General features: G+C 37.8%; 1 protein-coding gene across 30 annotated transcripts in view; it reads right to left on the bottom strand.

Moving 5' to 3' along the window:
- NEB (nebulin) overlaps window positions 1-14,870 on the bottom strand; it is a 222,186-nt gene that overhangs the window by 99,993 nt on the left and 107,323 nt on the right. For all 30 annotated transcript variants that reach the window (XM_021923612.2, XM_021923611.2, XM_021923610.2 and 27 more), the window contains 12 exons: window positions 13,639-13,746; window positions 12,176-12,487; window positions 11,007-11,210; window positions 10,089-10,193; window positions 8,730-8,837; window positions 6,977-7,288; window positions 4,898-5,101; window positions 3,424-3,528; window positions 3,174-3,281; window positions 2,475-2,786; window positions 1,337-1,540; window positions 356-460 (listed from right to left, as the gene is read on the bottom strand). In XM_021923612.2, the coding sequence (XP_021779304.2) occupies window positions 356-460; window positions 1,337-1,540; window positions 2,475-2,786; window positions 3,174-3,281; window positions 3,424-3,528; window positions 4,898-5,101; window positions 6,977-7,288; window positions 8,730-8,837; window positions 10,089-10,193; window positions 11,007-11,210; window positions 12,176-12,487; window positions 13,639-13,746 (2,187 nt within the window). The remainder of the gene's footprint in view (window positions 1-355; window positions 461-1,336; window positions 1,541-2,474; window positions 2,787-3,173; window positions 3,282-3,423; window positions 3,529-4,897; window positions 5,102-6,976; window positions 7,289-8,729; window positions 8,838-10,088; window positions 10,194-11,006; window positions 11,211-12,175; window positions 12,488-13,638; window positions 13,747-14,870) is intronic.

The raw sequence follows: 14,870 nt of genomic DNA on the forward strand, positions 1-14,870 counted from the left end.
TGTAATTAAAAATGGTCTTTTGTCTTTCTTATGGCCTTGATGTCAAATGATAAAGTCCTGGATCAATTTAAAAAACCTAAGATGATAACAGAGACTGTTAAGAGTGAAGGAGGACACCAAAAGGATTCAGGTGTCCCAACTCCTGCAGTCTAGGCACCCAGTGGTGTACCCAAGCACACAGTTAAGAGAGAGGAATTCCATTCATATTGCATTGGGACTGGTAGCTAAAGAGAAAATGTCTAGCACCAAAAGCCACAAACATTGCAAGGTAGGTAATTTGTCTGCTGTACCACTCTCCATGAGCGGACAGATATTGCCTATAAAGGCTTCTACACTTCATGTTCGTGCCACTTACATTGCTGATTTGCAAGGCATTGATGTGGGCCTGCAGCATCTCCGGAGTATCAGAAGGAATGGTGATGTTGCTTTTATCTTTATTCCAGGCTTCTTGATACAGTTTCTGTGGAGAGAAGGGAAACAGGAAATCAATATCTGAAACATTTAAGTCTTAGCTAATGTTTAGCTAATAGTTAGCTAATGTAAGCCTTGGCTAACTACCCAATCTGGAAAAATGTTTTTACGTATGTTTGTAATGGTTAATTTTATGTGTCAACTTGGCTGGGGCACAGCACCCAGACATTTAGTCAAACATTATTTTAGGTGTTTGTGTGAAAGTATTGTTAGAATGAAGTTAACATTTAAATCAGTAGATTCCAAGTAAAGCAGACTACCCTTCATGATGTGGGTGAGCGTCATCTAATTAGTTGAAGACCTTGATAGAAAAGACAAACCTCCCCCGTAAAAAGGAATTCTGCCAGCAGATGGCCTTTGGGTTTGAATTGCAACACATCCCTCAGTCTCCAGCCGGTTGGCTTACCCTGCAGGCTTTGGACTTGCCAGCCTTTATGATCTCAGGAGCCAATTCCTTAAAGTCTGTCTCTTTCTGTGTGTGTGTGTGTACACACACACACACACACACCCCATTGGTTCTGTTTCTCTAGAGAATCTGGACTAATACAATGTTCTATTATTATGTAGCATGACACTACATGTCTTAGTATTTAATATGAGGTCAACAAATATTTGTGTTCCTGAGTTGCCATGGAGTGACATTTTCATTGCAGTGCTTCAAAGTGTGTATGTGTGGTAGAAGAAAGGCCTGTTGGTGTTGGTCAGAGTTCTATTTTCAGTGTGTCTTCACTAGTGAAGACATTTTTAGAGTTGCTCCTCTCACCAAAATTCTTTGAAGAAGTCCAGTCTATGGACTCGGTTTGGGTGGTATCATTGGAAAACAGAATCCAGAACCAGGAAAGCTTGATAGTAGGATGGTTCTTACCTCACTTATTTGCAGAGAATTGGCTTTTGCCAGGACAACTTCGGGAGTGTCAACAATGCTGGTGAATGACAAAGCTTCTGGTCGTGTCCTATAGAGTCTTTCATTCAGGAGGTCTTGAGCAACCTTCACTCTGTTCATTTCCACTGAGCCTTCCGGCATCCAGCCGATGCCACGCAACCACTCCAGGTCTGCCTTATACACACTCTATAAAGAAGATGTCAGACAAAAATACCATTTCTGACCAACATGGTGAAACCCCACCTATACTAAAACTAAAAAATTATCCAGGCATGGTGGTGCATGCCTGTAATCCCCGCTACTTGGGAGGCGGAGGCAGGAGAATCGCTTGAACCTAGGAGGCAGAGGTTGCAGTGAGCCGAGATCGTGCCATTGCACTCCAGCCTGGGCGACAAGAGCGAAACTCCATCTCAAAAAACAAAAACCAAAAAAAAAAAAAAAATTTTAAGTGTTAGACATACCAATCCTTAGCTGAAAAATAAAGCACATGGGGTTGAAGGGATGATAAATGCAGGAGACTGAACTTCCAAAAAAGTAAGACCTGAGATCTCACATGATTCAGGGTTTTTAATATTGATGACAGAAGTAATTTGTAAAAACATAATTATTTATACTAGCCATGAATAATATATAGTAATAATGCTGAATTCCATATAATTATTTGATATTTCAAAAAATTTTATAATTGAAATTTTTCAAAGGAAAATTTTGCTGAATTGGATTCCATTTTAATCCTGTGATATTGACCCAAGGAAATGCTGTTTAGTGTTTTGGAGCTAGCATAATAGCATCAATTATTTTAAAAACATTCAGATGATTTATATTTGTCTGAAATATGTTTTCATTGCCAGAAGTTACAAATGACATGGAAAAAAAAGTCTGGAATCTAGGCTGGGGAGAAAAGGACATGACCTCACTAAGGCTCATCTCTATTTTTCCTTCCCACTACGTAACTACTAAAGATGGATTTTATATTAAACAATATGAATGGTACCTCCCCAGCCCCACCCCCAGGTTTGTGCAGTGCACAGCCCAGGGGGCTGTCCACAGAGGCACTGACTGGACAATGAACAAATGTACGTCTTCCCCTTCCCCCTTTCCCAAAATTCATGTTACGTACATCACTCTGCAGATCATAGGCCTTCTTTGCTTGGATAATGTCGTTTTGATCGGGCATGCATGTCCAGTGATGCAGGTAATTGCGATAATCAATGTCACTGACCAAAGTCTGACATTTCTTGGCCAGCAAGATGCCTAACATGTCCACTGGGCTAGAGAACTTGGTCTTCCACTTCTGGAATTCCTTCTTGTACTCCCTTTCACTTTGAATTTTTCCTGCATGTATGGCACACATAATCTTGGGATCATCTTCAATGCTCTGGGCTCCAATGTGGTGGCCTTTCTGTTTCTCATAGGCTTCCTTGTATTTGTACTAAAATGCCAGAAATACAGATGGAGACATCCAAGTTTAAAACCATGCTCATGCTGACAATTACAGACAACATGAAATGGACAAGAATTTTATTTTACAAATATTTTGGCATTTCTGAACTATTATATTTAAAAGCAATGTTTTATACTGTTATAAAAATGATTATAATCATATATCTTCACTGGTGAAAGCATTCCCTGTAGCAACTCTAACTATAATGCCGAAATGTATTTTTATTCTTTGTAACAACAAAGGGAACGGTCTTGGGAGGTAGGAAGTAGGATAGGAAGGTACATGTGGAAATAACTACAGAGTGTCGTCCACCAACCACCCTCTGGGTTGTTCAGCACGGTGGAGACCACAGAGGGTTAGATGGAAGGTACTCACGTCACTGGCAATGTCCCTGGAGGCCTTGGCACTTTTGATGGAAATAGCATCTGCTCTCAGATCATAGTCCTTCATCTTTGATTCATCCCATCCCTTGGTGTAAAGTTTCTAGGGAAGGGATAATAGATGACAGAAAATAAGAGTGTTTGAGGAAGGTAATAGGCCAATTCCAGAAAGGAAACTGTTACAGTGGAAAAAGCATTTTAATTACTCTTAGAAAGGTTTAAGCAACAATCAGGAAATCTCTTACTTGGCTGATATTGGCAGAATTACTCTTGGCCAGCAGGATTTCTGGGGTGTCTGGCATCACGTGGATGGAGGTTTTGTCAGCATCCCAAGCTTCTGTGTATAAATGCTACAGGGCAGGGCGGGGTGGGGCATGGGGAGAGGGAGTATAAGACCTTTTGTTAAAGCCAATAACATCATTACAGTTGTTAGCAAATTTAACTCGCATTTAACTATACAATAGCTCTTTCTAATGCTTGTGGGAGGTGAGGGAAGTAAAAGGGTCAAGGGGAAAGTAAAACATAGCAATATTTAAATAGCTGTACAATGGTTTCATAATTAATATGATGCAATATAATGGTTACTATTAGTGATTCTTTTCATCCAGTGAATCACAAGCTTATTCAGACATCCAAAGATGGAGCTCAGTTGTAGAACTATGAGACAGTAGAAATCCCTAGACTTCAGAGTCAATCCCAAGTGCAAACCCAACTCTACTATTTCCAAGCTGTGTGATCTTGAGAAAGGTACATAACCCTTCACATTCCTCATTTCTGAGAGGGGGATAATCTTTCTTTTTTATTTAGTATTTTTTGAAGATGATCCATAACATATATATAATGCCCAAGTCACAGCAGATACTCAACGATTTTTTGGTGATTCCTATTGGTGTTATCATCATGGTTGCTATTGATGGATATAAAAGAGTTTCTGGAGTTGTATACCCCCGACTCTGGAGTTTGCTGTCTGAAGCCACTTTCATATTTGTACTGAGCATTCAATTGTACTAGCCTAATGACTGGAAGGTTTCCAGGCAGGTGTTGGAGAATTCAAGTTCAAGTCAATCTAAAATACGCATATTAAGGGCTGACGCATTGGATAAAAATAGATTGATGAAACTTTGGATGAAACAAATGATCATCTATCTTGTGTAATAAAACTGAAAGCAAAAATAGCAGCTAGCTTTCAAAAGTGGATTTCCATAACCTAATGTGGAGGAGCAACCCAAGCAACCAATTTGAATGTATACCAGCATTGCTATGAAACACTATGTGTTTCCCAGCCTTAGAATGAAATGTAAAATGGCTTATATTCCTTACCAGATGGCTAAAGACACGTAAGTGGCCTGAATCTGCTCTGCCTAGGAGAATGTGTAATGAAGGGTAATGCATTTGTGATGTTTCCAGGTCACTGCTCAGAAGGGTGACTGTATCACTCCAGGGAAATCATTCCAGGCTTATTCAGACATCCAAAGATGGATCTCAGTTATAGAACTATGAGACAGTAGAAATCCCTAGACTTCAGAGAATTAGGGGGCAGGGTATTGAGAAGAGCACACAGGGTCACCTTTAATTCAAGCAGATGCTCTGTTAAAGGGCTGCATGAGAATTAGGCCTATGACACCTCCTTTCTCAGGGAACCCTTAGGGAATTTCCTACTTTATGAGCCAAATCTGTGGAAGGTATGATTCTGGCAACAGGAAACAGCTGGAGACTCACCTTGCTCATTGTCAGGGCATTATTCTTTGCGAGGACAATTTCCGGAGTGTCTGTAATGCATGTGAATTTGAGCTGGTCTCTAGGCTGGCGATACTTCCTGTCACTCAGGATTTCTCCAGCTCTCTTCACCTTCTCGACCTCTACAGAGCCAATGGGAACCCATCCTATTCCTCTCAGCCACTCAAGGTCAGATTTGTAAATAGCCTGAAAATGAAATAATGTCAAATATTTATAGATGTCACCTAGACAGCCTGGTGCCTGACTTAACATACATAGATAATGTATAAGTCTGAATCTTATTTTCGTAAATTTATGGGAAGACCCACAGGATTGCTTTACTTTGGTTTAGAATGGCTAGTTAAATGCCTGGCTCCTGAAGGTAGCCAATATTTACTGTTTTAAAGACTCACAGAAATCTCTTTAATGCTATTCATTTTCAGCGATACAAAACCACTTTAAGGAAATTACTGCCTGCCTCCTGAAGCAAAGTGTTTCTTCTCTGATTTGATGGCCCCTACTTCCTCTTATGGAAACCGTACTGGGTTGCAATACAGTTGGCTCCTATGTTGTTGGGCAGTGGCTTTCACAGCTTGTCTTGGCATATAGAGAAGAAATGAGCATTACTGGTTGACCACATGTTGCATTAATGTGTTTTTTGGGGGATAAAAAGACATCTTTTTTCATATGTTTCTATGTACACACTTCCAAGTCAAAGAGTACATCTCTTTTTACTCATATTTATCTTATCCTCCATCCTCTTTCTTGTATTAGAATTCAAGTAAACAAATACATTTTTTTTCTTTCATTTTCTTCTTTGAATATAAACAATTGGTTGAAGGGAAATTTTTCTTGTAAGGAAGGGTAACAATTCTTTTTGTTTTTATAGCTTTTGGGGAATCTCTCTTTTTTTAACTGTCACTGCTTTTATCATTCTTCCAAAAGTGCTTGATTTAATCAGAGCTTGATTAAAACAAGGAGCTACCATATCAATGAGGTAATATTTGAGTCTCCAAAGGACTCTATTGGCCAACAACAGAAGTGTCTAACATATTTCTAGGGAGCTATTGTTCTCAGGTTTCTTAGACAAATTGTCTTAATAGGTATAATTCATTTTTAAACTTCCTTTCAGAAGTTACAATAGATAATTCCTATAAGTTAAATAGACACAAAATTATAATGCAATTGATTCATTTGGAAAATTAGGTTGTTTAGAACAGGAATTCTTAACTTGGAATCAGTGAACTTGGATAGAAAAAATATGTAACATCCTCTCATTTTCATTAACCTCTAACTGAAATATAGCATTTCATTCCATTATAAGTATTACATTATAGTAGTATTCACACTACACCTGACTTTGTCAGCTTTAGAAATCTCAAATATTTTATGTCCTATTATAGTTTGATATAGTTTGGCTCTGCATCTTCATCCAGATCTCATGATGAATTGTAATCCTGGATGTTGGAGGAGGAGCCTGGTGGTAGGTGATTGGATCATGGAGGGGGACTTCCCCCTTGGATAGTGAATCCTCATGAGATCTGGGTGTTTAAAAGTGTGTAGCACTTCCCACTTTGCTCTCTGTCTCCTGTTCCACCATGTGAAGATGTGCTTGCTTCCCCTTCACCTTCCATCATGATGGTAAGTTTCCTGAGGCCTCTCCAGCCATGCTCCAGTACAGCCCATGGAACTGTGAGTCAATTAAATCTCTTTTCTTCATAAATTACCCAGTCTCAGGTAGTTCTTTCTAGCAATGTGAGAAGAGACTAATACGAGTTGTTGCTGATGTCTTAAAAGTATTTATGCTCATCACTTCTTTGAAATTAGTTATTACAGTCACTGCTAGAACTTTTTACTTAATGTGTTAATGAAAAGCACATTACAGGTGTGGTTTAATACTTTGATAATGATATTTCAATATGATTGGTTTATTTTGAAATTAAACACATATTTTATTTTGTGCATTTCAGAACATTATCCTAAAGAGGTGTCTGTAGGTTTCACCAGACTGGAAAGATTCCATGGCCAAAAGAGTTAGAATGCTTTTCTAAACCATTACTGAACAATATTAGAGCCACTCACATCACTCTGCAGGTCATAGGCCTTCCGAGCCTGAATGACATCGTTCTGATCAGGCAGGCAGATCCATTCATGCAGGGGATGCCTGTAGTCTATGTCGCTTACAAGGATCTGACACTTCTTGGCCGTAACCATCCCCAGCATGTCCACTGGGCTGCTGAACTTGGTCTTCCACTTCTCAAAGTCTTTCTTGTACTCCCTGTCACTCTGGATCTTGGCCGCGTGGATGGACCACAGCATCTTCGGGTCATCCTCAATGTTCCGGGCCCCAATGTGGTGGCCAAGCTGTTTGCGGTAGCCTTCCTTGTACTTGTACTAAAGAAAAGAGATAAGAGTATAATGACAAGAACATCTTACATAATCATGTTTCATAGGTTCACACATATATTGTTTTTCTTTTCCCATAACTATTGTGAAGGAGAAAGGTGAATATCATCAACCCTATTTTTAAAAGTCAAAACCTGAACCTAGCAGGGGTTTAGTGATTTGCACAGTCACACCACAAGCAGGTGGCAGCATGAGCCTAGAATGAAGAGCTTCTCGTTCCTAATATTTTTCCTCCTCATTATACCACACTGCTTAGTTTACCTTTGATTCCTTAACAAGTAGAGGTAAATATATTGTACAATCTAATGGAGTAGCTACTTAAAGACATAGTTATTTTCCCAAAACTGTTTGACATTAAGAAAATTTTAGAATAGTTCCCTTATTAGAACTTATAATAGACTTCTCAGTCAAGGATATGTGTCACATTTAGATAGAGTTTATGTGTCGCCAGGAAATGACTCTTATTAGCCTATCAACACCACTGAGCTTTCACTATGAGTCAGTTTTTCTACCTTTAAGATTCAAGAATAACACATTATGGTCCATTTCACCATGAGACGATTATGGTGTGGGCTTCTCCAGCTTAACAGCAAGAAAAGTTTTGATAATAGGGCGTGTGTCCTTAACCTTGGCAAAATAAACTTCTAAATTGATTGAGATCTGTTTCAGATACTTTTTAGTTAACAGAAGGAATGAAGCATATGTCTAAGGCATGAGGCCCTTGCAGAAGAGGGAAAGTCTGGATTTGAGTCCTAAGGAGGCTTGTTGTAGAATGAGGACACTGGGAACCCTTAGGAGGTGTTTTGCATGTGAAGAAAAGTAGAGAAGAGGCGAGAGCGTGCTGAGAAAAAGCTTTGCTAACTTCGCCCCCTTTTCTTGTGTCCAGTGAGGGACATCTCACCAATTAGGAGTTACAAAGGACAAAATAAATCTCTAAAACGTATCCATCTAGTTTTCTTTTAATGCCAGAATAAATAAATAGAAGTAGTAAGGGAGAGTTTACATGTATATTGGCTGTTTCCCACATGTTATTTAAAGGGAATAAATTAATCCCTTTAATTTCACAAACATCTAGGTCAACTGCTGTTCAATTTTCTATGTATTTATTGTTTTGGGTTTTTTTTTTTTTTTTTTTGAAGATGCAGTGTTCAATTTCTGAGGCTCAAAAATATGAACCCATTTTTGGTGTCCATCAAATGCTTTTTTAAAAATAGTGTGTCTCTATTTTTGATTGATTGACAGGTATAATGGGTCTAGAATTTTGTGCTTTTCTTTCTTTTTTTCCATTTACAATTTTGTATAGGGAAAAATCACCAAAGGGAATTGAGACCTGTAGGGGTAACTAAATTTCTGGCAAGAAAAATTCTGAAAGCTTCTATTTGTCAACATCTTTGAGAAAGAAATGGCTTTTCCAAAAACATCCACTTACATCGCTAGCAATCTCTCTTGAAGCCTTGGCTGCTTGGATTGGAATGGCATCCAGACGCAAGTCACAGCCTTCCTTCTTGGACTCTTCCAAAGCAAGTTTATAGAGTTTCTGTAGAAAAGAAAGTCATTATTCATTACTCCTTCCATAAAAAGTGAAGCTGTTTATTATTACATTTTCTTTGTCCTCATTTAAACTACAGAAATAATCCAAAAAGTCAATTATTAGGGTGCGTTTATAGATGGCTTTGCCTCATGGGTGCTTTTGATTTTTAAGACATATGTTCCAAACATTGGGATTTATTGACTTGTAAATTTCAACCAAAAAATGAGGGGGAAAAATCAACATTTTGTTGGCAAAATTTTATTTGTCAAACAAGCAGATGTAAAAAAAAAGAAAGAAAAAATTATTTATTGGCCAGGTGTGGTGGCTCACGCCTATAATCCCAGCACTTTGTGAAGCTGAGGTGGGTGGATCACTTGAGGTCATGAGTTTGAGAAGAGACCAGCCTGGCCAACATGGTGAAACCCCGTCTCCACTCAAAATACAAAAATTAGCTGGGCATGGTAGCGTGTGCCTGTAGTCCCAGCTACTTGGGAGGCTGAGGCAGGAGAATCACTGGAACCCAGGAGGCAGAGGTCTCAGTGAGCCGAAATTGTGGCACTGCACTCCAGCCAGGGTGACAGGATGAAACTATATCTCAAACAAAACAAAACACACTATTTATTATTGTCATCATAATATAAAAGGCCATCTTAATACAAAAGAAGGATAAAAAATAAGGACAGTATTTTAAAATGTAATCTATTTAGTTTTATGAAAAACTCAACGCATTGTGCTTATTTTTTCTTATTTTGCTGTGGACTATTATCTCAGACAATGATGCATCTATGGACCCAGGATTTCAGGATCATTGCCCTTATGAAAATGTTGGTTCTGGCAGAAATGCCTGGAAAAATGTTAACATCAAATGATTATCAGAGCGTACTGGAGCAGCAAAAGAATATGCGGCTTACTAACTCACCAGATTCAAACCTAGTCCTTGCCTACTCGCTAGCTGCTGAATAAAATAATGACTTGATATCCACATTGACCTGTAGGGGAAAGTTTTAAAAGTATAATTCCCATGGGGATATTTATTTATAATAATATTCAACTACTGATAACCCGTTAATAAAATGGTAGTCTACTTTGTGGACCACCACATAGCTCAAAACTGAATCAAGTGAGAACTATCTCTTCTACTGAAAATGGTAGTTCGGAGTATGTGTAATAAATTAGTCAAACCATTTTCCTAAGAAAACAGCTACAATGGTTCATTTTTTGCCTTTCTGTTCATTACAAGATCAACAGTTTACTTACATCACTGTAGTTTATTCGGTTGAGTTTGGCTAACATGATTTCTGGTGTATCGGGCATGACATGAATAGTTTTCTTGTCATTGTCCCAGGCTTCAGTATATAAGCGCTACAAAAAAAAAAAAAAAAGAGAGAGAGAAATTGTTTTTGTGTTCACAGATATTATTCTTCTGATTATGTGCCAATCATCTCTCTTGTATACAAGGTAGAAATAAAATTATTAAAGCTGCATAAATTCCTTACCTTTGTTTCTTATTAAAATTATTTCAAGAATCTAACTATTAAAGGACTTATCAGTTATGAAAAGTATAATTGGATTGAAGTATTTAAAATAATTTCTAGGTAAGAGTTATTGCACACAGTATTTTTTTTAACAACCTACTAATCCAATCAGAAGCACATAGTACTTTAGGCCGGGTGCGGTGGCTCACACCTGTAATCCCAGCACTTTGGGAAGCTGAGATGGGTGGATCACCTGAGGTCAGGAGTTTGAGACCAGCCTTCAACATGGTGAAATCCCGTCTCTACTGAAAATACAAAAATTAGCTGGGCGTGGTGGCAGGCTCCTGTAATCGCAGCTACTCGGGAGCCTGAGGCAAGAGAATTGCTTGAACCCAGGAGGTGGAGGTTGCAGGGAGCCAAGATCACGCCATTGCACTCCAGCCTGGGTGACAAGAATGAAACTTTGTCACAAAGAAAAGAAAAAGAAAAAAGAAAAAAAAAAGGAAAAAAGCACACAGTGCTTTTAACAATGGTTTAATATTTTGAAGTATCACTAAGTAACTATGGTATTATAGTGGAAAAATCATTTAAGAAGGTATCATGATTCTTATTATTATCTTTAAAATGCAATAATATGTCAGAATTTTAAAATTGTTCCGTGGTAACTTTCGATATCTAACAGTGAGGATTGAAGACTCACCTTATTCATGTTCAAAGCATTGTTTTTTGCCAGCACCTGCTCCGGAGAGTCTGTTATACTGGTAAATTTCAGCGTTTCTGGACGCTGACGGTAGATAGTATCACTAAGTAATTCTCCAGCTCTCTTGGCCCTAACAACTTCCAAGGAATCAATAGGAACCCAGCCAATGCCTTTCATCCATTCAAGGTCTGACTTATACAAATTCTGCAGATCAACAGATAACACATTTATTAATTAGTGTTTCAGATTCATAGTTACAAAATGGGTTATCCTAGAGAAACACAAAAGTGCTGATGAATAGCTAAGGTTCCCAGCATAGTAATTCACTCACTCACACGCATTATTGAATCCTAAGCATATTTTTTTTCTGAGCATTTTTTTGGTACAGAGGAGTACACCAAGAATGATCAAAGATCTTCTTTTAAAGTAAAAGACATCGTCCTGCCTATGAGAGTATTACAAGATTTTTACACAGAAGTATGCTTTTTTAGCCTTGGAAAATGTACTCTAATAGTTCCAAATAAAACCACATACTCTGATGGTGTGTGAGTGCTGCAGTCAAAAAATTCTCACTGTTATTTCCATCTTCAAAAATCACAAAACTTCAAGTGTATAAAGGAAATGTGATGTTGTAGAAATATGTTTGGCATTTCCCTAATTATTCATTTTATTTTACTCTCAATAGATATGCTGAATGTTGGTAAGTATTAGATGACTGGTTTTGATAAACACAAGAAATAGAATTTCCCCATCAGTAAGTGTAAAATGTAAATTAAAGTAATTTAGCATAATATGCTTTCCCTCTCACTATCTCCATACTACCGTCTGCCAACAAACACACACATTTTTTTTACTTCCTTAGCCAAAAGTTTGCAGTGATATATTTTTAAGGGTTAAGTTTCATCTGATTCAGACAAAGGAAGCCTGAATCCCTAGGAAGATTTATACCTATTTAGAATTGATAATATTTACTTTATTTCCTCTCCTGCAGAGAACTTTTGGAGGAGAAAACAAATTGTAGTACCTCCATTGGGAAACCCTTTCAGACATTTAATTGTAAATTGTTTGAAATATACAAACAAATTGCAGTTCATCGGCACTATTCAGAACCCACAAGACACGTTTCAGATCCGCTTTTAACAAGCAGAGCTAACATCAAGGAAACTCACATCACTCTGGAGGTCATAGGCTTTCCGTGCATGAATGATGTCATTCTGGTCGGGCAGGCAGATCCATTCATGCAGAGGATGTTTATAGTCCACATCGCTGACCAAGGTCTGACACTTCTTGGCCAAAACGATACCAAGCATGTCCACTGGGCTGCTGAACCTTGTCTTGTATTTCTCAAAATCTTTCTTGTACTCACGGTCACTCTGCACTTTGGCAATGTGGAGGGACCACATTATCTTGGGGTCATCATGTACTGCTCGGGCGCCGATGTGGTGACCCAACTGTTTACGATATGCTTCTTTGTATTTGTACTGAAAGAGAGAATCCAATAAAGAAGAAGGAAGCACAAAGGGCTATTCCCTGTTGTTCTTTCTGTGGCAGTGCTTTCTATGAAATCTTTAAGGCAACAGAGGAGTTTCACTGGTCATGCTGCTGTAATGCCACATACTGGACTGTTGTGCTCATTGGCACATCTCCACAGAATAACCCCACAGTAGTTCCTTTATATATGCTAGAGAATCATATGTTGGCAAAAAATGATAAAAAGTGAATACTGAAGAGTCCAATTACAGTAATAAACCATGACAGTGTCTCAGAAATCCATCATGTCAGTGAGCCTATTTAAGAACACACCTGGGGCGTATGTTTACATGGATCATTAAAATTTTCTAGCATAGTCTGAGAAATAATTTCCTCTTCAGAAATGATTTGGGAGGGATAGTTTTGAAATGGACAATTTCTGTTATTTAATAGGTAGAGAGTTTAAGTTTTACAAGATGAAAATTCTGGGAATCTGTTGTACAACAATATGAATATACTGAACCCCACCAAACAGTATACTTGAAAATGGTTAAGATGGTAAATTATATATACATATATATAATATATACAAATACGTATACATATATAATATATACATATATAAATACATATATTTAACCAGAATTAAAAATTTTTTAAACCTATAAAAATGAATAATTTTACTACTCTTGGATTAATTTTTAAGATGTCCAGGGACCTGATGTTTTCATTTTTAGGGTAAAGAAATATTGGTTCTGTGCACCGCATAGAAAGAAGACCTTATCCTTCTATGTTCTTTTTCAAGTGATGGGGCAAACTCAGTTAAGCCTGCTTCTTTTCTGGCATCTTTGCCTTGAGTGTGTTCCAAGGAAGCTCCTGAGGTTTTGAGTAGCTCAGCTTACATACATCTAACTTTAATCGAGGCACTCACTCCTATTGAGCAAAGACTAAAAATAGGGAGTCAAATGAGCCACATTCCAGTCTAGGCTATGCCTCTGTGATGCTTGTGATCTTGGGCAAGTTATCTGTATCTCAAGCCTCAATATATTTGCCTATGCACTGAAGGGAGTTAAGGTGGACGATGACCAATACAGACGTCCAGCTGTATTCCCTGTGTGGCTGACGTGATGGTAAGAAATGTTAGGACTTGATCAGCTCTTACATCACTGGCAATATCTCGAGAGGCCTTGGCAGCCACGATGGGAATGGCATCACTTCTCAAGTCATAGCCTTCTTTCTTAGCTTCTTCCATGGCCTGACGATAGAGGTTCTGAAGAAAGAAGGAGTAGCTTTTAAATACAGAATTCACATTCACTCGAAAAATATATTTTTTGTCAAAGGAAGTCCACTTTTGGATTCATAACTACACGAGTATGTTCAGTCTTAAATCAGAAAAAGAACTCTTACTTTCTGTTTATCCTTGGATATTTATTTAAATGAAAGTTTCACATTCAGCAAGTTTTAACATCACAACCTTTCTTTGCACAAATCTTATAAATGTTATACATTAAATGAACAGCTTTTGTGCTTAGATTGTTCACCATTTGCCCTTTTCATGAAGCAACCAAGAAATGTTGATTTATTTAATTCCAAATTTGAATTGGGAACATTTTTACTAGCAGAGAATAGTATCATATAACAACATATAATAATACTACCACTAAGAGGATGTGTCCATAATCAAATTTAGTGCCGAACTAAGGATGTATCACTCTTTCTGAATCTCTCTGTTCATGTTGATTTGCTCCCTATTATTTCATCAACTGCTGGAAGTTGTTAGCAGACATGAGGGTAGCAGGTACCAACAATTTAGGAGTCAAAACTGCAAAACTGGTAAAATTTTATTTATTAACTTCTTCTGTGAATTGAGAAAGCACCACCACTGTTCAATTTCTCTGGTGGGACAGACGTGTACAGAAGACAAAACACAAATGTTCCATGGAAGTGTCATTTGAGAACCACACATTGAACAAATCATCTATACAATGACTTTTAGCCCTTTTAGTGAACCAGTGATAAAAATTTTGACTGATTCTGTATCCTCTTAACAAAAAATTTTACGTAATTGCTGACATTGGTATTCAATAAATCAAAACAAGATATATAGTTTGATAACAATTTTTAAACATAAAAAATAAAAATTTATTGGATCTCTTAATGAGACTTGTAGGAGCTCATGGTGGTTTGATTACAAAGTTTTGATGGGCAATCATGAAATAAGTTGTCTGGTAGAGTTTTGTGTGTGTGTCGTTTTTTTAATTGTTGTTGTTTTTTGTTTTTTGAGACAGTGTCACTCTGTCACCCAGGCTGGAGTGCAGTGGCACAATCTCAGCTCACTGCCTTCCAGGTTCAAACGATTCTCGTGCCTCAGCCACCAGAGTAGCTGGGATTACA

Source organism: Papio anubis, chromosome 10 (genome assembly GCF_008728515.1).
Source record: "Papio anubis isolate 15944 chromosome 10, Panubis1.0, whole genome shotgun sequence".
Taxonomy (NCBI): Eukaryota; Metazoa; Chordata; class Mammalia; order Primates; family Cercopithecidae; genus Papio; species Papio anubis.